The sequence below is a fragment of the Canis lupus genome, chromosome X (genome assembly GCF_048164855.1).
Source record: "Canis lupus baileyi chromosome X, mCanLup2.hap1, whole genome shotgun sequence".
Taxonomy (NCBI): Eukaryota; Metazoa; Chordata; class Mammalia; order Carnivora; family Canidae; genus Canis; species Canis lupus.
Genome location: NC_132876.1, coordinates 84825379 through 84849161, shown reverse-complemented (window position 1 = coordinate 84849161; position 23783 = coordinate 84825379). Strand labels below are relative to the sequence as shown.

The window sequence follows — 23783 nt, the reverse complement described above, 5'->3', positions numbered from 1 at the left end:
GATCTGACCAGGCAACATTTAGCACTTGGTGAATTACTGCTACATTGTTTCTGGGTCTTTAAGACAACTCAAATGGAGAGGTAGACACACTGCACAAAGAAACAGTTGGCAGAGGGAATTTTTTTATTTTGAAATAATTGTAGACTCCTAGGAAGTTGCAAAAACAGTACAGGGAGGTCCAGCGTATCCTTCACCCAGCTTTTCCCAGGGGTCACATATTTCCCGTAGGTCACTATCAACACCAGGAAGTTGACATTAGTACAATCTATAGGCCTCTGTTGTTACACATACTCCTTTTGTGTGTATGTGAGTACATGGACCTGTGTACTTTGATCTCATGTAGATATGTGTGAATATTACCACAATCAACACAGAACTGTTCCATCAGCATAAAGAAAATCTCTTGGGCTACCCCTTTATAACCATATACCCCACCTCATCCCACCTTTCCATGGCAAACATTAATCTGTTCATCTCTAGATGTAATTTCAAAATCGCTATATAGATGGAATCATGCAATATGTGATCTTTTGAGATTGTTTATTCTCAGCAGAATTCACTGGAGGGGCACCAGGTTGTCATGTGTATCAATAGTTCTTTCGTTTTCATTGCTGAGTAGTATTCCACGGTATGGATGTACCACAGTTTGTTTAACCATTAACCCACTGAAGGACATTTGGATTGTTTCCAGTTTTTAACTATTATAAATAAAGCTGCTATGAAATATTGGTGTATAGGTTTTTGTGTGGACATTACATTTCCTTTCTCTGAGATGAATGCCCAGGAGTGCAATTGTTAGATCATATGGTAAATGTATGTTTGCTTTTTATAATAAACTACCAGACTTTGTCAGAGTGGCTAAACCATTTGACATTCCCAACGGCAGTGTATGAGAGATCAGATTTCTGTGCAGCCTCACCAGGATTTGGCATTGTTACTGTGTTGTACTTTAGCTGTTCTGTTAGGTATGTAGTGGTTATTGTCCTTGTGGTTTTTAATTTGCATTATCCCAGTGGCTAGTGACATTGAACATCTTTTGTGTGCTTACTTGCTGTCCAGATCTCCTCTTTGGTGAAATGTTGGTTGAGGTGTTTTGCCCATTTCCTAATTGGATTCTTTGTGTTTTGCTCTTGCATTTTGAGTTATTTATATATTCTAGATAAAAGCCCTTTGGTAAATATGTGGTTGCAAGTATTTTCTCCCAGTCTGTATCTTATTTTGTGTTTATATCATATTAACAAGATCTTTTGCAAGCCAAAAGTTTGTAAATTTTGATGAAGTCCAACTTAACAATTTTTCTCTTGTGGATTGTGCATTTGCTGCAGTGTCTAAGAACTCTTTGCCCAGCCCTAGGGTCCTGAAGATTTTCTCCTGTGCTTTCTGATATTTTATATTTTTGTCTTTCCTTATACATTTTAGGATAAGCTTATCTATATCTACATTTAATTCTATGGTTCATTTTGTGTTAGGTTTTGTTTAAAGTGTGAGGTTTAGGTAAAGGGTTAGTTTTTGCCTGTGGTTGGTCTGTTTCAGCACCATTTACTGAAAAGATGATCATTCCTCCGATAAATTGCTTTTTTATTTTTTGTCAAAAATCAGTTAGCCATACACATATGTAGGTCTGTTTCTGGGTTTTTACTGCTCCACTGATCTATGAGTCTGTCCTTCCACCAATACCACACTATTCTGATTAATGTGGTTATATCTATCTTAACACTGAATAGAATGATTATTCCTACTTTATTCTTTTCCAGAAAGGTTTTTAGGTATTCTAGTTTCTTTGCCTTACCATGTAAATTTTAGAATAATGTTGTCTATATCTACAAAAAGCATTGATGGAATCTGATAGGAATTTTCTAAAATCTCTATATAGGTTAATTTAGGGGGATTTAGACATCTTTATTGTTGAGTCCTCCAATACATGAACATGGTTAAGTGTCTCTTTTTATTCAGATCTTGTTTAATTTCTTTTACTGGTATTTTGTAGTTTAGCCTACAAGTCATTTACTTGTTTTATTATATTTATATCTAAATATTTCATTTATTTTCAGTGATTGTAAATAGTATGAGTTTTAAGATTTGGTTTTAAAATGTTCATTTTTGGTATATATAAATCAAGTAGATATTTAATATTGATCTTGTATCCTGCAAACTTACTGAATTTATTTGTTAGTTGTGTGTGTGTGTGTATTCCTTGGGATTTTCTATGTATATAAGCATATCATTTGCAAATAGGGACAGTTTTATTTTTTCCTTTCTAGTCACTATGGCTTTTATTTCCTTTTCTTACCTTATTTCATTGGCTAGGACTTCTAGTATTATGCTGAATAAGAATGGCAAGTGCAGACATCTTTTGCCTTGTTTCTGATCTTAGGGGGGAAGTCATTCAGTCTTTTACCATAAAGAATGAGGTTATATGTAGGTTTATGTAGAATTTTTAAAAATCAAGTTGAGGCAGTTTCCCTCTATTCCTAGTTTGCTGAGAATTTTTATCATGAACCAGATGTTAAGTATCTTTAATGGATGGAAATGCCTTTTCTGCATCAGTTGATAGGATTATGTGATTTTTCTTCCTTAGCTTGTTAACATGGTGGATTTCATGATTATTGAAACTAAGCCAGTTTTCATCCTGGAATAAACCCCACTTAGTCGTGATATATAAATTTTTCCACATATTGTTGAATATGATTTACTGATACTTTGTTGAGGATTTTCACATCTAAGTTCATGAGAGATACTGGGGTTTTTTGGGCATTTGTCTAGTTTTGGTATCAGGTAATACTGGCCTCATAATTTTGTGGAAGAGACTATGTAGAATTAGTGGTAATTCTACTTTAAATATTTGGTAGAATTCTCCATTGAAAGTATATGGGCCTGAAGATTTAGTTTTTGGGAGTCTTTTAATGATTATTTCAATTTTTAAATAGATAAAACGTCAAATTATCTACTTCATATTGGATGAATTATGGTAGTTTGTGCTTTTTGAGGAATTGGTCCATTTCACCTGAGTTGTCAAATTTATGTATGTAGAATTATTCTTAGTGTTTTTTATCCTTTTAATGTCTGTGAATTCTGTAGTGGGATCCTGTTTCATTGCTGATATTAGTAATTTGTCTTCTCTTTATTTTTAGCCTTGGTAGAGGTTTATCCAATTCTTAATCTTTTTTTAGAACCAGGTTTTTGTTCCAATGATTTTTCTCTGTTGTTTTTCTGTTTTCAATTTTACTGATTTCTGTTCTTGTTTCCCTCTGCTTGATTTGTGTTTACTTTTATCTTCTAGTTTCTGGAGGTGGGTTTTTAGAATATTGATGTGAGACCTTACATCATTTGCAGTGTAAACATCTAATACTATAAATTTCACTCTCAGCACTGATTTGGTTGTGTCTCACAAATTTTGATATGTTGCATATTCATTTTAATTCGACATATTGTTGTTGTTTAATATTCCATGGATTATTTAGAATTCTCATTTTCAAGGATCTGGAGAATTTCCTGATATCTTTCTGATATAGATTCTTAGTTTGATTCCATCATTAGTGAACACATTCTGTGTTATTTTAATTCTTTTAAATCTATTCAGGTTTGTTTTATGAACCAGGATCTGGCCTATGTTGTGAATATTCCATGCGTGCTTAAAAAGAATGTGTTTCAATGGAATATTACTCAGCCATTAGAAATGACAAATACCCACCATTTGCTTCGAAGTGGATGGAACTGGAGGGTATTATGCTGAGTGAAATAAGTTAATTGGAGAAGGACAAACATTATATGGTCTCATTCATTTGGGGAATATAAATAATAGAGGGGAAGGGAGAAGAAATGGGTAGGAAATATCAGAAAGGGAGACAGAACATGGAAGACTCCTAACTCTGGGAAACTAACTAGGGGTGGTGGAAGGGGAGGAGGGCGGGGGGTGGGGGGTGACTGGTTGGCGGGCACTGAGGCGGGGCACTTGACGGGATGAGCACTGGGTGTTATTCTGTATGTTGGCAAATTGAACACCAATAAAAAATAAATTTATTATTAAAAAAAACTATAAACATAACACTAAAAAAAAAGAATGTGTTTCAGGGGTGCCTGGGTGGCTCAGTTAAGTGTCTGCCTTTGGCTCAGGTCATGATCTCAGGGTCCTAGGATTGAGCCCTATGTTGGGCTCCCTGCTCAGTGGGGAGCCAGCATCTTCCTCTCCCTCTCCCCCTCCCCTGCTCATGCTCTTTCTCTGTCTCTATCAATAAAAAAATACAATCTTTTTTTTTTAAAAGAATGTGTTTCTATTGTTATTAGGTAGAGTGTTGTACAAATATCAATTCAGTCTTGTTTGCTTGATGGTATTATTTAGTTCCTTATATCATTGTTGATTTTCTGACTGGTAATTCTATCAATTGTTGAGAGAGGTATTGAAGTTTCCAAGTATAAATGTGAACAGGTCTACTTCTCCTTTCTGTTCTTTCAGGTTTGCTTCAAAAATGTGAAGTTCTGTTGTTTGCTGCATACATCCACATTTTGGATTGCTATGTCTTGTTGGTGGGCTGAAACTTTTATCATTATGTACTGTCCTTTGTTGTCTCAGGTAATTTTCTTTGCTCCAAAGTTTATCTGATATTAATATAACCACTCTTCTTTTTACCGATTTTTTTTAGAGAGAGAGAGCATGAGGGGTGGGGAGGTGGGCAGAAAGAGAGGGAGTTCAAGAATCTTAAGCAGGCTCCATGCCCAGCACAGAGCCTGATGCAGCGCTTGATCTCACAACCCTTAGATCATGACCTGAACCAAAATCAAGAGTCAGACACTCAACCAACTGAGCCACCTAGGCACCTCTTTTTTTTTTTTAATTTTTAAATTGAGATGTAATTCACATACCACAGAGTTCATCATTTAAAGTGTTTGATTCAATGGCTCTTAGTACATTCAGAAAGTTGTGCATTGATCACCCCTAATTCCTGTTTTTCTGACTATTATGTAAAAAATGGAGGAATGCCTGGGTGGCTCAGAGCGTGATCCTGGGTTCTGGGATTGAGTCCCACATCGAGCTCCTTGCATGGAGCCTGCTTCTCCCTCTGCCTGGGTCTCTGCCTCTCTCTCACTCTCTTTCTATGTCTCTCATGAATAAATAAATAAATAAAATCTTAAAAAAATAAAATAAAAAATTGAAAGACCAAAATGCAATTTTCATTCAATATATATCCTTTGGTCCTTATGTAGTTTTTTTAAAAAAAGATTTTATTTATTCATGAGAGAGAGAGAGAGAGAGAGACAGGCAGAGGGAGAAGGAGGCTCCATGCAGGGAGCCCGACGTGGGACTCGATCCTGGGTCTCCAGGATCAGGCCCTGCGCTGAAGGTGGCGCTAAACTGCTGAGCCACCCAGGCTGCCCCCTTATGCAGTTTTGTTGCAGAAAGTGAAGCCCATGATTTTAGAATGATGATAGCAATTTATCAAAGTAAACAGTTTTCACACAGTTTCAATAATTGCAGCAATTTCCCCAAACTGCTTGTAGAAATTCTGAAATTGTGGAGTTGTCATTTCAAAGGACTTATTCTTTACATGGCCTGAATGATCTGCCACTTTTAGCATCACTGTAACATAAGGACACTTAGTGATCTGCAACTGTCTGAGCTTATAGCCATACACAGTTTGAGCTGAAAACCTCTAAGCTGGTTGGTGACCTCACTTAACACATGGCAGCAGTCCATTAGACCTCTCCAGGCAAGTGTCCAGGACTCACACCAGCAACTCCCCTTTCAATTAATGTTTATATGGTATATTCTTTTCATCCTTTCGCTTTCAACCCACCTATATCATATTCAAAGTGAATTTCTTGTAGACAGCATATTGTTGGGTCATGTTTTAAAGCCATCCTGCTGGTCTCTTTTTGTATATTTGTGAATTTAGACCATTTATATTTAATGTAATTATTGATATTATAGGGCTTACATTTGCCATTTTTATTTATTTAATTTATTTTTAAGATTTTAAAAATTTATTCATGAGAGACACAGAGAGAGGCAGAAACACAGACAGAAGCAGAAAGAGAAGCAGGCTCCATGCAGGGGGCCTGATGCAGGACTTGATCCCAGGTCTCCAGGATCACACCCTGGGTTGAAGGCAGACGCTTAACTGCTGAGCCACCCAGGCATCCCATATTTGCCATTTTTAAAACTTGATTTGTTTGTTCTATTTATTGTTCCCATTTCCCTTTTAGTTTTCCTGTTAGTTACATGAATATTTTTAAGAACTTCATTTTATCTGCAGTGTTTCAGAGTATTTTTCTTTGTATGCTTATTTTAGTGCTTTCTTTAGATTATACATATGCAACTAATCACAATCTACTGGTCTCGACATTTCACTGCCTCAAGTGGAAGTATACAAACTTCATGTCCATTTAGCTTCCTTTATCCTGTCCCCTTTATAATCCTCTTGTATTCTTTTCTATATATATTGAGAACTGTATCATATAGCGTTAATAACTTTTGCCTCAACTCTCAAACTTTTTTTTTAATTCAAGAGAATAGTCTGTTATATTTGCTCTGTTCTTTCTTTATTTGTGATGCTTCATTTCCTTCCTTTACCATTTCCTTTCTGTTGGAAGAACTTCCTTTAGTAGTTCTTTTACAGCAGATCTATTGGCAACACATTCTCTTAGTTTTCTGTCACCTGAGAATGTCTTTATTTCACCTTCATTTCTGAAGGATAGTATCATGGAATATACAACTCTGCATTGACAATTATTTTTTTTCAGCACTTGAAAAGCATTGTGCCACTTCCTCTGGCCTCCATGTTTTCAGATATGAAATACACTGACATTCAGATCATTGTTTCTGTAAGCAATGCATCCATTCTCTCTAGTTGATTTCAAGATTTTTTCTTTGTCTTCCCTGAAGTTTGAGGACACTGTATCATGGTGTAGATTTCTTTGTGTTTTTGGTTGGAGTTCACTCAGCTCCTTGAATCTGTAGGTTTATGTCTCTTGCCAAATTTGGGAAAATTTTCAGACATATTTATTCAAGTACTTTTTTAGCTTCAGTCTCTTTTCCTCCTCTTTCTGGAACCCTGATGAAATGAATAGGTCACTTTTTGTAGTACCACAAGTCCCTGAGGCTATGTTCATCCTTTTTCACTCTATTTTCTGTTCACAGTAGATAAGTTCTATAGCTCTTTGTTCCGATTCACTAATTCTTTACTCTGTCATCTCTATTCTGCTATGGAGCCCATCCATCCAGTGAGCATTTAAAATTTTGGTTATTGTACTTTACAGTTTTGCAACTCCCATTTGGTTCTTTGTTTAATATTTCTTTGCCAAGAATTTCTATTTTTAAATTCTTTTTTTTAAAGATGTTATTTATTCATGAGAGACACAGAGAGAGAGGCAGAGAAATAGGCAGAGGGAGAAGCAGGCTCCCCGTGGGGACTTGATCCCAAGACCCCAGGATCATGACCTGAGCCAAAGGCAGACACTCAACCACTGAGCCACCCGGGCACCCCTATTTTTAAATTGTTTCAAGTGTGTTTCCTAATGGTTAACTGACTGAAGCATATTGATGAGTGGCTTAAAATCCTTTTTGGATAATTTCAGAATCTTTGCTGTTTCAGTGTTGGCATCTGTCATTTACCTTTTCTCATTCAAGTTGAAATTTCCCTGATTCTTGGTTTGACATGTGATTTTTAAATCATATCCTGAATATTTGGGATACATTTGAATCTCTGAATTTTATTTAGATCTTCTGTTTTAGCAGGACTCTACTGACACTGCTGGGGGAGGAAGGGGTACACCACCTGGTTACTATCAGGAGGGGTGGTACTCTAGAAGCCCTGGCTTCCCACTAGGGCTCTCCGGACAGGAGGTGGGGTTTGTGTATGGTGCTTGGTTTCTGGCTTCTTGGCTGACCCTTTCCCTGTCCTTTGGGTAGAGGTAATAGGCTTTTCTTGGGGCTTTTTGGTCTGTGACCATTTGCATTCCTGGTGTGCTGGCATCTCCAGTGTCTATTCCCAGATCTAGGGGGAAGCATGAAGAAAACTGAGGGAACTCACAGCTCTGCTGCCCCTCATTCCCCAAGGTCTGCAGTCAGTCTGGTTTCTTTTCTGGGCCCTTAGAGTCTTTGTCTCATGTCTCATGTTTGGGGGTTTTTGTTACACTCTGTGGAAGGAATAAGGACAAATGCACTTAATTCCATCTTATCGGGAACCAGAGTTAGTCCTTTTGGAAATTGATTTATATTAAACTAAACTATATTGAAATTTGACACGGTGGCTCTTCTTTTATGTAGATAACCTGTACTAACAATATTAAAGGTTCATAGGAAGGCCTCAGGGCATTTATGAAATTGGCTTTTTAATGGGGATCTTTAGTGCACACTCTTTATCATCTTGAAGATGCTTCTTTCCCAAACTCTGCACTGCACAAGCAGTGGGCTTTAATGAAAGAAGAAAAAAGTTCAGATGCCCCAAAGGTAGAAAGCTGGACTTGTTGCTTATACACAGCCTCCGTTTTACACAACAGCTGATTGTTGCTGGGATGACTGATTTTGCCCACGTGAACAGTGCACACATGGAGGATGGACGGTTATGTGGTCAGTGCCTGAAGGGTACAGCTTCGATCCCAGCTCTTCCCCCACTCTCCCCAGCAAGTCTCAGGACATTCTGTCCCCTTCCTCGGGTGCCCCCACAGCAGGAGCTGCAGAAAGCGCGGTCATCCTGGCAGTGGTGCCCAATCTTTTTCCTCACCAAAATATCCCTTGGCTCACATTTTCTCCTGACCTGTCCTCACCAAGCAGAAATGACAGGTACTGACGGTATGGATTTCCAGCACTGGATCACACAGCTTAAATAAGGGAAGATTATGGGCTTCATAGTTAAGAGGCCTCATAGTGTCAGAGTTCAGCAGGCCTCCTGTCTGTGGGTTGCTGTGTTCTGAAGTTGAAAACATCCTTTGTTTTTTCCCTTCCAGGTCAGCCACCGTGAACCGGGGCACTCAGCATGTTGCCCCAGCACTGGAGAAGCCATGCTGCGGAGGCAGTCTATCACACTGTCAGAGACTGGGACTTGGCTGGGTACCGACTGCTGTGCAATTCTGCAGAGCAGCAATATCACGAGCTGTTAAATAATGACCGACACGTTGGTTGAAACGAAGTTTTCAGTAAGGAAGTGACAGTCCGATGTGGGTAATTATGGCCATAACTTTAGTTCCCAGCCTGAACCTGCCTCTGCTGGAGCCATTTCAACAAGGTGTTCTCAGAACAAAGAAGAGACATGGTTTGGTACCATTTCCCATCAGCAGCAGGTGTCTGAACAAAACATCAATGTGAATAAGGGCCAAGTGCAGTCCTTTGTATCTTGATTAAATTACTTGATATTAAATAAAAGGTCTGAGTGCTATTGGTTTAAACCTGACTCGTTCGGCTTTTTCAAAGAACTCCCCCTACACCTGCCCCTAAACCAGTTTTTAAAGATTTTATTTATTTTTCGTGAGAGACACAGAGAGGCAGAGACACAGGCAGAGGGAGAAGCAGGCTACATGCGGGGAGCCCGACGTGGGACTCGATCCCTGGTCTCCAGGATCAGGGCCTGGACTGAAGGCGGTGCTAAACTGCTGAGCCACCCAGGCTGCCCCCTAAACCAGTTTTTAAAAAGGAATTTCTTTCCCTGGGGTGGGAGAACCCTAATGAGCTGACACAGATTTTTGCTATCGAGTTTTTCTGTCTGGTGTCTTTGTAATTATACTATTAGATGACTCTGCAGTCCATGTTAACGACAAGATTTGTTTTGTTTTGCTAGGGTGCAGATTTTTATGATGAAGTTCAGTTGCGAAGTTCAGTTGCATGGTTCAGGGAAAAGCTAGTCTACATACAAGGGAATAGGAAGACTGAAGGAAACTATTGAGTTCAAGAATCTTAGCAACACTCAAAGCCTGTTAACGACTTGTATGCCAGAAGTCACAATACAGACCAGATCTGAAGTGTTTCTCTTAATCCTGAGGGACATTAAAATCTCAGAAATCTGTTGCTGTGATTTTTTTTAACCTTTTGTTTTTTATTGGAGTTCAATTTGCCAACATATAACACCCAGTGCTCATCCCTTCAAGTGTCCCCCTCAGTGCCCGTCACCCAGTCACCCCATCCCCCCCACCCACCTCCCCTTCCACCACCCCTTGTTCATTCCCAGAGTTAGGAGTCTCTCATGTTCTGTCACCCTTTCTGATATTTTCATTCATTTTCTCTCCAAGTTGCTGTGATTTTTAGACCTTATTTTAAAACTTAAGTTTTTCTAGCACCTAAATCAGGGGTTGGCAAAATCCTTTCCTGTAAGAAAGCCAGACAGTAAATCGTCCAGGCTTTATGCGCAAATTGTCGCTGGCTTCTGTCACAACTACTCAGTTCTGCATGAAAGCAGTCACAGATCTTATGCAAATAAAGGAGCCTAGCGTAGTCCAATAAAACTTTATTTACAAAAATAGATGGTGAGCCGGATCCGGATCCGAGGGGCTAGCTAGCCTTAATTTGTCAGTCTAAGGGAGCTAGAGAGAAATAGGTTCCACTCAGAAAAGAACCTCTCAGTGAGGGAAAGAAAACACCAAGAAAAGGATCACAGTGCATTCTTCTACTAACAGACGATATGTTTAAAATGCAAAAGAAGATTAGCTCAGCCAGTTAATCTTTTTATTTTGAGTTTTGTAAAAAAAAAAAAAAAAAAAAAGCTTGGAGAAAAATGTGTTAAATATAGGTCAATGGCAGGAAAACATGTAGCTAGCTTTACAATATCAATCAAAACATATACACAAAGGCAAACAGTAAATAAAATGCTAGGGAAAGGTAGCACTTTGGGGGCCTACCTGCAGTTTTCCTTAGTGCACATAAAGGTTACTGATAACTCCAAGTCTTCACTTTTTCACAGTTAAACATACTTTTATTTCATATATCATGTTTATTTCTATAACATACTATAACATTAATCTTTGTAAGACCACTGGTTTGCTACTGATGAATGGAAATAGAAGACAAAATTCTCCCCAATTACATTGTGTAAGCTCTTAAAAAGTTCCCCGGAAGGTCATGTCATCTCACGTTAAATTCATCCTATACTATTTTTAAAAACTGCTCTTCGGCTATTAAATGAATCTTGGTGGCCTTCCCATTTAATCATTTTATCGGACACAGTGAAACTGCCTAAGTAAGAAGGACCAGGTGTGTTTTATGTAAAAAAATGATAAGACAACCTAGGAGGAGGTGGTCCTACTGTGAAGTCACTCTTCGAACGAGTGATTTCAGTGATACATTCCAAATCCACAGACTTAACACCCACACAACGGGAAGTCATTCCTCTGCTTCCCCAAAGCCCATGACTGGCATCATCGCAACTGAAGTGCACCCCAAATGTCCAGGCAGTTGGACCGTCACCCAGTAGCACGGGGGTCTTCACTTCTTTCAGTGCTTCAGACAGCAAGTGCTGGGCTCTGTGGTGTTTACAAGCCTCTTTCTGAATTCCTCAACATACACAGGCCCTGCAATTTTCCACTGACCCTAACATTTTGGCAATTCTGCTAATCGTTTTTAGAAGGCAGCCACCTGAATAGAAGGCAGCCTCTCTTGGGTCTCCATGTGCCTCTCAGGGCTTTTCAAAATGCGGCAGGACAGGAAGACCTTCCTTCTCATCCTCTCCCAGGCTCATGTGGCAGACGACTGGCTGCCTACGTGTTCCATGTGGGCTGTGGTTCTACCCTGCTTACAAAAATAAAACTAACATCAAAAACTTTGGTTTTGTTCATTACAATTTCTGCTCATGCTAGGTGACACGTTTGTTAGTTAAGAAAAAAGAAAGCTCTACTTAGAAAAATTGAAACTGGGAAAAGGGTTTTATTTCCAGGTCTGGTTTTGAAAAGATTGTCAAAGAACCTACTTGTTTTTCCTTGTTAGAGACTAGCATTGCTTTCTGGAGCATTTCTCTGTATATTGTCCTTATTAGGGTCTAAGAAAGGTGGAAATTCTCTTCAGGTGCCAGAGTGAAAGCAGCATTCAGACGGGTTGTTGCTAACTCTTGGCCACTAGACTTCCTTCAGCTTCCTGTAGCAGAGTACAGCATCTCACACTGGTAGGCCAGAGTTTCACTTGAAGACCAACATAAGAGATCAGAACTCAGTGATACCACTTGAATGCACGTGACAGGCTCACTCCTACACTAACTCATCTGCAGCATCAACATCAAGAGGCGTGCATGAGACCTGCCAAGTTCCCTGTTGCCGAAGTGGAATAAGAAGTCACATTATTATTGAATCAGCAAGCTGACTTTCCAGAAGCCCTTGTTCCAGATTACATCTTACAACAGACGGGAAAATCAGCTTTGTGATATGCCTCTTAGAACTCACCAGGGGAAAAAAAAAGAACTCACCATGGGTACCCAGCTAGGTGTTCAAGAGGATGATTCTCTCATCCGTTGAGTGGCTCAGTGGCCTCACCACCAGTGCATCACTGGTGTTTCTACATTTAGAAATTGTTCTGTTCAGGGACACCTGGGTGACTCAGTTGGTTAAGTGTCTGTCTCAGGGTCCCAGGGTCCTGGGATTGAGCCCCTCTTTGGGCTCCCTACTCAGCGGGGAGCCTGCTTCTCCCTTCTCCCTGCCTGTACTGTCTCTTGCTTTCTCTTTCTCAAATAAAATCTTTTTTATAAAAGAAATTGTTCTGCTCGTATTAAGGTATCTGACACGGTGACATTGACTTCCCCCGCAAAGAAAGAGAGATAACTGGACAGGAGGGCATGTGTGTGTCATGAAACAGCCCTCTATTTTGGAAGGAAATTGCCCTAGACTGAAATGTTCATGGACAGCTGAGAGAACGTTTTTCACGTTTTCTAAAGAGACTTAATTTGTTCACCAAACCACAGAGGACATTTTCAGGTCTCAAGAACACAGCCTGAAAGTTCCTTGCTGTTTGCCTGATGAAACATTTGCTGTCGCAGTGTGAGACCTGGCTGCAGGGCATCAAGTTGCTTGTTCAGCTGCCCCAGTGAGTACCTCGGATGGGCAGAGTCCATTTAATCACACATGCCTTCTTCCTATTTTTGCAGCCTCATCTAAAGTGCAGATTTCCTTCTCGAAGAGACAAGGTTCAGGTCTCCTTGTAGTCCCAAAAGAGAGTATTAAGAGGAATGGCTGGAGTCTGTCCCTCCCCTCTGCTGGCCCTATCTGGAAGTTTACCAACACCGCTGCCTTGTGACCTGGAAGTGGTCACAAGCTTCCACTCACCTGGGGCCTCCACTCAGGTGTTACATGGGCCCACCCCCATCCTCCGGAGCCCAGCAGGGATTCAGACCTGGGGACAAGCTACGTGTGATGAGAAAGAAAGCTGACTTGAATTGCAAAGGGGACTCCATTTCATCCTGGGTTATGTTAAAATGACAAGCTTCTCCAAAACCTTCACACTTGATAGCTGCTCAGTTAAGACCAAGCCTCTTTCTTTTAAGCGGCCAAGAGGACAGGTTTTTAATCCCCACTCACCCACCCAACACATCCACTCAAGTCACCCTTCTCTCCCTTTTATGCACTAAGGTGGTTCAAGTGTGACATTTTCAGTTGTCCTTTATGGAGTATGTTCTGGAGTTCTGCAAAGATTATTTGCATGAAACTCTTTCACAGCTGTCCAATCTATATTAATTGGTCATCACTCAGATTGTTCCACAGGACTAATGATTAAAGGAAACTTAATTTGCTAGGCTATTCTTCAAGGTTCCAAATAGGGTCCACTCCAGGTTGTGGACTAAAAGCCTCCTGACCCTGGCTGCACACTAGAATCCCTGAAGATCCTCAATAAAGCACTGAAGCCAGGCCCTACTCTAAACCTACTGAATGTGAAGCTCTGAACATTGGGCCCTTACACTGGTATTTTTTAAAAACCAACTAGGGGTGGTAGAAGGGGAGGAGGGCGGGGGGTGGGAGTGAATGGGTGACGGGCACTGGGGGTTATTCTGTATGTTAGTAAATTGAACACCAATAAAAAATAAATTAAAAAAAAAAACAAAACAAAACAAAAAAAAACCAGCCAGGCAATCCTAATGCACAGCCAGGATTGAGGACTTGTCCTCTAGAACAGCTAGCTCTGCTGAACCAAAATCCACCCCTCCAACCCAGAACATATATGTTTATAAGATGTTAAATCTGAGGCACTCAGCAGTTTCAATCGGATTTATGCCAGATTGGCAGCAGACAGTTGGCCTTGAGTTAGATGGTTTGGGGGCTTCATGGCACCTACTTTTCCCCATTCAGCAAAGGTATAAAGCTTCTAGAGATGGAAATATTTTGATGAATGGACTCATTTCCTAGCATCTCTGGTAAGGTCAGGATTATTCTTCATATCTTGGAAACAAAAATTAGGATCATATGTCAGTGACTTACTCCTATCCACTGAGTAAAAAATCCAACCAAATAACTACAACCCTAGCAAAATTGTGATCTTGGCAAATCTCCATTTACTTAGATTTAAGTAGGTCCGAATAAAACGTTTGGAGTCAAGACTACAAGACCCTTTTGGTGAAAACACAACAATCTATGTATTGATTTAGGACTAGGATGGAGAACTCTGGTTATTTCCCCCCCTCACGAGGGTATTTCTTATAAATTTGACAAAAGCTTCTTGGAAAGCCAAAATGCCAACAAAGCCTAGACTTTAATGAGAAGAGGATGGGTCCTACCTGGTTGGCTCTTTTTCAAGAACCCTATCAGGGTTTTTCTGTTAGCTTTTTCCCTCCAAAATTAAATAAGTAAGCAACACAAGAGAGAAACAAGGTTTTATAAAGACCCAACCAAAGAGCTGACCAGCCTATCCCTCCATCTCTGCAAATCACACACACACACACACACACGCCTCACCTTTCAAGTTTACAGGCATGACTGGTCATTACTGAGGTAACTGTACTGAATAAAGCCTATGCGGGTTCTGGGCATAGGCACATGTGCACATCTCCAGCCTTCTCCCAAGCCTGGGAGTCGCTCTCTGCACTCTGACCCCACGACATGACTACCTCCTATCCAGGGGCTCTCTAAAAAAGCTGTTTCTCTGGCTTGGGCTCAGAGATTTTCTCAAGTCCCTGACTAGCCTAGGTAATTCTGAGCCTTACAGGGTGAGATATGTTGTTTAGCTCACTTTTCAAGCTTACAAAGCCCATGGATGCCCATGATAAAATAAAAATGGACTTTAGGATACATAGAAAGGAAAGAGGGGACTACAAATCATTTAATTATATCATATCAAACCATATGAAATTGCCATTTCTATTTTTTCAAAAATGGTTAAATATCAGCAATTTCATATGGCTGAACTTAATAATATTTGCCATTTTGCACAAATCATCAATTCAAAAAGCAAAGTATAATAATGTCTTATCTAAATATTAACCATTAAAAATGCGAGTTAAGAAGATTAAATGGCTGGTTTCATTTATGGAAGCACTCGACTGGGCCACAATTTTGTCTGCCACAATAAGAAAAATGCCCACATTTTATGAAAGCAATTTTTTTATAGATTGGGTTTTCACATATACCAGCACTGAAGCAGAGACACAGGGAGAATCCCAAACTTGGTTTCTAAGGGCTCCCTCAGTATTTTACCTGGGAGGCCCCAGGTGTGGGCAGGTAGTACAGTTCACCCACAAAGAAGCCAAACTAAAAACCTAAATTTCAAACCATGCTCACACATTAAGCTGGTGCGAGCCTCCCCAGATACCAAGAAAATGACCCTTCTCTACATGGCACTCAGTGTTAAGACATCTGGATTCTTAATCTTACAGTAGGCGGAACCTTCCACGGGATTGAATAACGCTTAATTTTCCATTGACTTGCCTCTCATTCCTCACATGGCCACTGAAATCCCATGCATTTAGTATCAAAGTTTGGAATTCTACTCGGTCCTTAGAACAGGAGCTTGTATTTTGTGTTTTGCAGTCAATATTTTTTGCAGTGTGGTGTTTTTCCCCCTCTGGATACTAGCCTATTGCCTCCTAGGCTCCTTGCTGCTCTCTCATCCCGATAGAGGCATCCCACAAATCTTGGTGTTATTCCTAAACCCACAGTAGAAATCTCAGTCCTATGAATCGATTGCCAGGCAGCTCACTCATGTGGTAGCCTGAAGAATTGACTGATTTTTGCCATTAGTTTCTAAACAGTTTCTCCTGTCCTCAGATTAATTTTAAAAGCCCAACAGCATAACACGCTTTTGCCTTTGGTTTTAAACATTTCAGTAGCTACTTCTTTCTGGAGATTTCCAGAGAAGGAATGCTAATTCTTTCCCCATGTTGAAATGTTCACGGATATAGTTCCAATCTTCAGCCTCCTGGAAATCCAGGTGGCGAAAGGGGTCCAGAAGCCTGAAATGAGATCGCGGTCCTACCATCCTCTGTGCTAGGGCCTCCGCTCAAATTGCATCTTCGTGAGTTCTGTCCCATTGACCACGGGCTTCCCATGATCTTTGGAGGTCCAATCTCAGCTGCCTCCTTCTTGATCGTTCTTCCAGCCTGCTCTTCCCTGCCTTGCTATTCCTGCAGCCAGCTGGGCTGGCACTGCTGTGTATCAATTGGAAGCCTCTCCTGGGAGGACTCCCCATGCCTGCCACACCTTGCTCAGATACTGCAGGTGAATGAGTTAGACCATTAAAGCATGCTATTTGTTTGTTTGACTCTGAACAGCACACTACTATGTGAAAAAGTAGGAATTAGGTCTGCATTTGTCTTGAGTTAGAGACATAAAAGCCCCACCATCTGCATCTTGGGTTAAATTTTAAATGTTAAGATAGCTTCAGACCTCAGGAAGATAGAAGCATCAAGTTCCACTCAGTCAGTGCCCCATCTCAAACAACCGTGGGGCTTGCGGCCTCCTCACTGCACGTGTGGGTCGCCCCATCGCTGCAGGCCCTGAGGGGAGAGTCACGCGTTGTCCTCCAGGGGGAACACCAGGCGCGTGCCCCGGCTAGACACCGGCTGGTCTCCCATTCCCAGGGCTCGGTCCAGCACCTCCTCGGAGCTGCTCTTTGTTCTCCGACTGCCCTCGAGGCTTGTGGAGGCCGTGTGGGAGCCTGAGGAGCCATTTGCAGTCACTGTGCTGTCCCCCCCGTAGGTCAGGGTGAGGTCGCCCTCGGTCAGGATGAAATCCGAGTCTTCCTCTCTCAGCGGCTCTTGGTTCTGCAAAGTGCAACGAATGACAACAACAAATGGGAGACTGGTAGCTTCTAGGGCTGGAGCCAACCCCAACCTCAACTCCTCATCTGAGAACTGGGGCTTGTGAATCATGCCTGCCTTGAGCCCCTGGTGTGGATCCTGGATGTAAGTAACCTGTCCAGTGCTATTTAAGGCAAGGGCACCGGTGCCCCAACCACGGCTCTGAATCCCAGGAAGCAGTTCCGATTTTCAATGCTCAACAGCTTGGGGTTAGTGACAAAAGGCCAGCCTGGGTTGTTGGCTTCCCGACCCACAAGGAAAGGAGGGGTAAGGTCATCGCCAACTTGCAAATAGGTTTTGGGTCCCTCTCTTCTCTGGGCTGGTCTTCTGAGTGGGCCTCCTGCCCTACACAAATCACCTGAAACCCACTTGGTTTATATCTGAACTACTTTGTCCTTGTCAGCAACTGACAGAAGGGGACAAAGCATAATGAGGTTTTCCTTCCTGTCTCCAAAGAAGAACCCCTGATGGGAAGCCCTTGTGTAGATGCGGTGAGACGTGGAGAGGACAGGCACCGTTCCTTGAACATGTATTTCAGGCCACATGAGCTCTCACCTGATCCTTGCCCCTCTCTGCCTGTGAAGGGCAGGGAACACTCATGTCAGACGGAGAAAACCTGAGGACCTAAGAGGACCTATGAAATTTGCCCCGGGTTGTCCAGCTGGTAGGAAGTAGAGTTGGGATTTACGCTGCCTCTGGACTGGTTTGGCCCACATCAAGGATGGAAAAAATCAGCTGGGTCAGGAAGAGGCCCACCTCGGCATCTCATGCTAAGCTGAAGTTACAGCGAAATGGCCAAGCCTGGGCAAGGCAGGTGTTAGCCGAGTGGCAACCTCTTGAAACTACCAGGTCATTGGGGAGAGCTTGGGAAGCAGCACGGGGCCAGCACAACCCTTCACCCTCCAAAGGATTTAACCAGCAAAACCGGCTGCAGCAGGGGGCGGGGGGCAGTTCGCTCCTCTGCTGCCCCCACTGCACATCTGTCAAACATGGTGAGCTGCTCTTATGCTCGGCAGGCAGGGTTTCAAAAGGCTCCAGGTAAACTGCTCTTGGTCTATTTCCCATGTACTCTTCAAAGTGCATCTGAAGTCCTGCATCCTTTAGACGGCAGGTTGTCCTTGGTGCAGGACACAGAACCTGCCTCCTTGATAGTCTCCTGCCCTCCACCTCCCCTCCCCTGGCCCCGCCAGTCACACTGCCCAAGGCCACGGGCATATTCTCCCCATCACACTTGCATCCCCATCTAGGTGAGAAACCAGCAAAGCCTGGTGACCGCCTCCTCTTCTTGGTACCCTTCCTCGTGGTGCTGAAGTCATAGCAGGTGCAGCAGAGTGCCTGTTAAATGCACCGGCCCAGGGAGGACTCATGGGTCTGCTGACCCCCTTCTCCCGCCCCAGCCTGTGTGTGTGCACTCACTGGTCACAAGCGCAGGTCTGTTTTCTGCATGGCTTCTCAGTGATGTCGCCTTCTCCACCCTCTACAATGTGACGCCACAGAACCAATGCTCTGGCTTTTTTTGACTGGCAAGCACAAAACGCTTCTTGCTGGCTGCCTCAAATCCTCACTGGAATGAGGCAGGGTGCAAACGTGCAACTAAGTAAGAACCCTCCACTCAGAGCGTAATTCCAAAACTCACTCCAAACTCCCTAAATTCCTCCTCTCCACCAGTGTTTGGAAAGTCCTGAAGCTCCATTCGTCCTGCGACAGTTTTCTTAACGACAAATGAGTTCATGTTCCCCATTTTAGCATGTTCCATTTCTCCCGTGCGGATGAGCGCTAAGTAAGATTTTCATTCATCTCTGTCAAAATACTGCTGCCAGGGCTCTTAGCTCCCCATTTTCAGCGGGAGACTCTCCTGGAACGCAGGACAGAGAGGAATGTGAAGTCATTGTATGCAGGGAGATGCTGTGAATGTAGCCACGCCCCCTACAGCTGCACAGACAGATGCACCCCCAGACACCAGCCCCAGTGTGGCCCACGCTGACCCCTGGCAGTGGGAAGCAGGGCTAAAATTCACCGACAGGGGAAAACAAGATTGGATGTTGACCCATTCCATTACAAAACTCACAAGCGTGGACAAATAGTACCCGAAACAAGGACATGGCAAAGCCCAGGGGACAGGGATTTCCAAATCAGAGCTTAATGAACATAATACGCAGATGATGAAACCAATCCAATGAACGTGATATGGAGATGATGAAACCAATCCACTTCCTCGAACTCTAGATGACAATTTCCACAAAAGTTTTAAGCTGGAGGTTTGTACAATTATGTAACTAGCTGTCCACTGAAGACTGCTGGGAAAATACTGTAGAATGACCCTGCAAACACATGTGTCGCAGGAATGTGCCCATTTTAAATAAACAGAGGTCACTTTCATGAATGGAAACACACTGCTTTCTAGGTGGATGTGAATCCTGAGTGGTGTAGAGTTCGTGTAAATGGTGAACGTCTTCAATATCACCCAACTAAACCAAAAGTACAAACACCCTCTAGGTGATGGGTGAGAACAACAGTGTGTTAAACAACCGCGAGGGAGGCCTGGCCAGAGACCCTGACAGGGCTCAAAACCCTGCAGGGGGCCCCTCCACTCTCCCTCCTTTGGCTTCCTCAATTAATTTTCCGAAGACCCCGTGTTTCCACTCTCCTAACCACTGCAAGCCTCGCTGTGTCTGGAACTGACTGAGACTCTGGTTAGGACCCCAGCCCAAGGCAGTAGTGGCAATATGGAGGGATTCTTGCTTCTTGACCTAGTCGCCCCATCTCTGATGAGGCTGCCCCATAGCATGCCAGGCCACTGTTCCCCTCTGGCCCAGCGCACTCTGCCCAGCTGTGTCCCCTGCCCCTCTGTAGCACCCAAGTGCAAACAATGGTTCCCAAGCCTGCTGCCCCACCCCATTAGAACTTACCTGGTCCAGGTCCTTCTCGCTCAGATCTGGTGTTTACATTCTGCTTTCTCAACACTAATCAAGTAAATTGCAGGTTACTTACAAATTCTCTGAAACCTGCATTAGGGTCTCAGCTCTGCCAATTACTGATCCTGGGACCTTGGCACTTTCTTCCTCTGTAACACCGTAGCACGTGCTTATTTACGGTATGGCTGAGAGAAGAAACTTGGCCTTTGTGAGCTGTAAAGCTCTACACAAACTTAAGGAAATCTTCTCTCCTAGGGTATGATGGTTGTGTTTGTGACCGGATGGTTAGGATGGCAGAGGAGAGAGAGGAAGAAGGGTCTTTCCTCTCCTCTAGTCCTTCTATGTGGGTAGCTGTTTGTTCTCTCCATCCCTCTGCCTAGCACCCATACAAGGAGCTCATGAGTCAGCCCCAGAGCTCAGACATCCACTAGTGTGGATCTTCTTTTCACACTGTGCCAAGTCCGAATCTGAAAACAGAAAGGACTTGACCACATCAATGCAAATAAAGCATTTACAAAAAGAATCCTCATGTTTGCCAAACACTTTGTGGTTCACAGTGTTTTCCTGTGCCTTGCCCTTTAATCTCACCATCACCCTGTGCAACTAGGCCCATTTTACAGATAAGAAAACTAAAGCACAAAACGCTTAAATGGCTCAGGGCTTGGGTTTGAATCTAGTGTTCTGATTCCAAATCCAGTGTCCCTTCTACTACACCACAGCTGCGGGTGTTATGGGGCCCCACAGCCCAGGTAAAAGGTTTTTCTGTTACGGTGCAAAATAGATAAACATATGTAAGTTGGACGTTTCTAATCATCTTATTTAGAGAGGCAAAACCTGTGGATTTGGAGGCTTGAGTGCAACAGGTTTTGTCTTTCTGGGAAAGACACTACCCTGGCACGGTGAGCAGGAATACAGCCCTGACATGCTGTACTTACGTCATACACCTGAGGACTGGTCAGACACCGAGCAAGCAGGCCACACCAGGCTGGGAGCGTGGTAGTTAATGGGGGGCCACTGTGTGTGAGGATGGGCTTCAAGTAACTTTTGAAAGATAATTAAGGAAAAATGTCTGCAAAGAAAACACACACCCAACAAAACATGTTTAGAAATCCCCAAGAGTAAATCATCTGGCCTTCTACCTACAAAAAAAGGATGCCTCTTTTCCCTCATTTTACCAGTACCATCCAGAAAATACTTGGGGTCTGCAACAGTCTGAATCGAAGATTAAACCATCCCTGTAAGCGTTTCCTATAAACTCTCAGGTTGGCGGTTCCCAATTTTCAGGCAAAAAGAATATTAAATTAATTAGAGCATCTTTCTCCATTCGTCTGTTATGCTGAACGAGAATTTTGGTTTCATCCAGCATTCCAGCTGTGGACACACAACCAGCTCACGCCTTGGAAACAGGAGACAGCATATCAGTTTCTCAACCTTGACACTACTAACATTTGGTGCCAGGTCCTTCTTTGTCATAGGGGACCATCCCACATTGTAGGATGTCCAGCAATATCCCTGGCCTCTACCTGCTAGATGCCAGTAGCACCCCCAACCCCTCTCCCAGGTGTGACAACAAAAAGGTCTCCGGACACTGCCGAATGTCCTCTGAGAAGCAAACCTACCCTCAGTTGAGACCACTACTCTGACACAAAGGTCAGCTGTTGTATGGAGAGCTCAGGATTTGTCAGTTTGTGGCTACTATGCCGTCAGATGCATGACCTTGTGTTGGAAGGACCGTGAGGCACTCATCACAATAGGATTGAGCCTGGATCATTTCTGAGACCCACAGCCCCCACAGTATGGAGAAGGCAGAGACTCACATGGCTACCCTCCAAGGCAGGAATGGCCAAGAGAATTGGAAGGAAGGTGAGAAGGCATCAGAGCCATCTGTGCCTAAGAGGATGACTGCTTTGAGCACCGTATTTACAATATTTACAGCAGCACAAGAGAGAACAGGCCTCTCTGGGAGGAGATAGAAGGAAGACACTGGGGTATACTTCTAGTAGGGAATTACTCAACAAAGGGGAAGGTGGGGGCTCTGCCAAAATTCTATACAAACAGAACAAACCCCCTTTCACCACTGTCCTCTGACCACATTTCTGGGATTGGCCCCTGTAGGCCTCTCGGCTACTTTAAGTCCAGCTGCAGAGCTGACAGCACTGGATTTGTAGGGCTAATACAAACAGAGGCACAGGGGACCCCCAAGGCTACCTTTTGGTGCCCTGCCTTGGGTGGTTCAAAGACAAGTTCTCACAAACACAAAAGGCCCTCTAACAACTTCTTAGTAGAGAAAAAAAATCTATTTACATACAGATTTTAAATATGTAAATTCTTCAAAGGGCAAAAATGAAATATCAGGTCTCTGTCCCATTCAGTTGCTCTAGTAATTACCGTTACCTTTTTTTTTTTTTAACTGAGGTATAACAGACATTCAGCGTTATTTTAGTTTCAGGTGTTACAACGTAGTGATTTGGCCTTTGTATCCATTGCAAAATGATCACCTCAACAAATTAGTTACCACCTGTCACCACATAAAATTAATATAATGTTATTGACTATATACCCCATGCTGTACCTTATATCCCCATGATTTATTTATTTTATAACTGGAAGTTTGTATTTATTGATCCCCTTCATCCATTTTACTCCACCAACCTCCTTCCCCTCTGGTGATCACCAATCTGTTCTCTGTATCTATGAATCTGGATTTTGTTTGTTTTGCTTTGTTTTTATAGATTCCACATATAAGTGAAATCAATATAGCATTTGTTTTTCTCTGATTTATTTCACTTAGCATGCTAGCTTCAAGATCCATCCATGTTGTCACAAATGGCAAGATTTCATTCTTTTTTATGACTGGATAGTATTCCACTGCGTGTGTGGGGGGGGAGGGCGGTGTGTACACCACTAGAATACATTTTTTCTCCTATTTCTTGATTTATAAACTTTAGTCAGAGGCTTTTAATTCCCTCCTATGCAGGATGGTATCTTTAGTTCGTTTATACTCCTGCCTTTTCAAGTTTTTCCTAATATCTATTATAATTAATTTCATACTGCAGATAAATAACATTTGTATTCTATTTTATAACTAATAAGTAAATCTTCTATATTTTGTCTATGGGTTGAGTCTAAATGTTAAAAGCCACTAAATAGCATTTGTAATAATATTATTATATGAATATTATTCACTGTAACCGAGCAGAGTAGTTAGAACACTATTTTTTTTTTTAAATTTATTTATGATAGTCACAGAGAGAGAGAGAGAGGCAGAGACACAGGCAGAGGGAGAAGCAGGCTCCATGCACCGGGAGCCCGATGTGGGATTCGATCCCGGGTCTCCAGGATCGCGCCCTGGGCCAAAGGCAGGCGCCAAACTGCTGCGCCACCCAGGGATCCCTAGAACACTATTTTTTAAAAAAGATTTTATTTATTTATTCATGAGAGACACAGAGAGAGAGAGAGAGAGAGGCAGAGCCACAGGCAGAGGGAGAAGCAGGCTCCATGCAGGGAGCCTGACATGGGACTCGATCCCGGGACCCCGGGATCACGCCCTGGGCCAAAGGCAGCGCTAAACCACTGAGCCACCCGGGCTGCCCAGAACACTATTTTTTTTAAAGAAGGCTCCATGCCCTGAGCTGAAATCAAGAGTTAGACACTAGGTGTCTGAGTGGCTCAGTTGGTT

The 23783-nt window shown here is 42.6% G+C and overlaps 2 protein-coding genes and 1 pseudogene across 2 annotated transcripts in view; 1 reads left to right on the top strand and 2 right to left on the bottom strand.

Moving 5' to 3' along the window:
* Positions 1 to 9381, top strand: part of CHST7 (carbohydrate sulfotransferase 7) — a 29394-nt gene extending 20013 nt beyond the window's left edge. Inside the window, exon 2 of the mRNA XM_072815779.1 lies at positions 8944 to 9381. The gene's annotated coding sequence lies outside the window, so the exon portion shown is untranslated. The remainder of the gene's footprint in view (positions 1 to 8943) is intronic.
* LOC140627451 (COMM domain-containing protein 6 pseudogene) lies at positions 5227 to 8962 on the bottom strand (annotated as a pseudogene).
* Positions 9382 to 10418: 1037 nt separating the features above from the next.
* SLC9A7 (solute carrier family 9 member A7) overlaps positions 10419 to 23783 on the bottom strand; it is a 148922-nt gene continuing 135557 nt past the window's right edge. Inside the window, exons 16-17 of the mRNA XM_072815820.1 lie at positions 21040 to 21145; positions 10419 to 17153 (exon numbers count right to left, since the gene is read on the bottom strand). Of these exons, the coding sequence (XP_072671921.1) occupies positions 16899 to 17153; positions 21040 to 21145 (361 nt within the window). The 3' untranslated portion in view covers positions 10419 to 16898. The remainder of the gene's footprint in view (positions 17154 to 21039; positions 21146 to 23783) is intronic.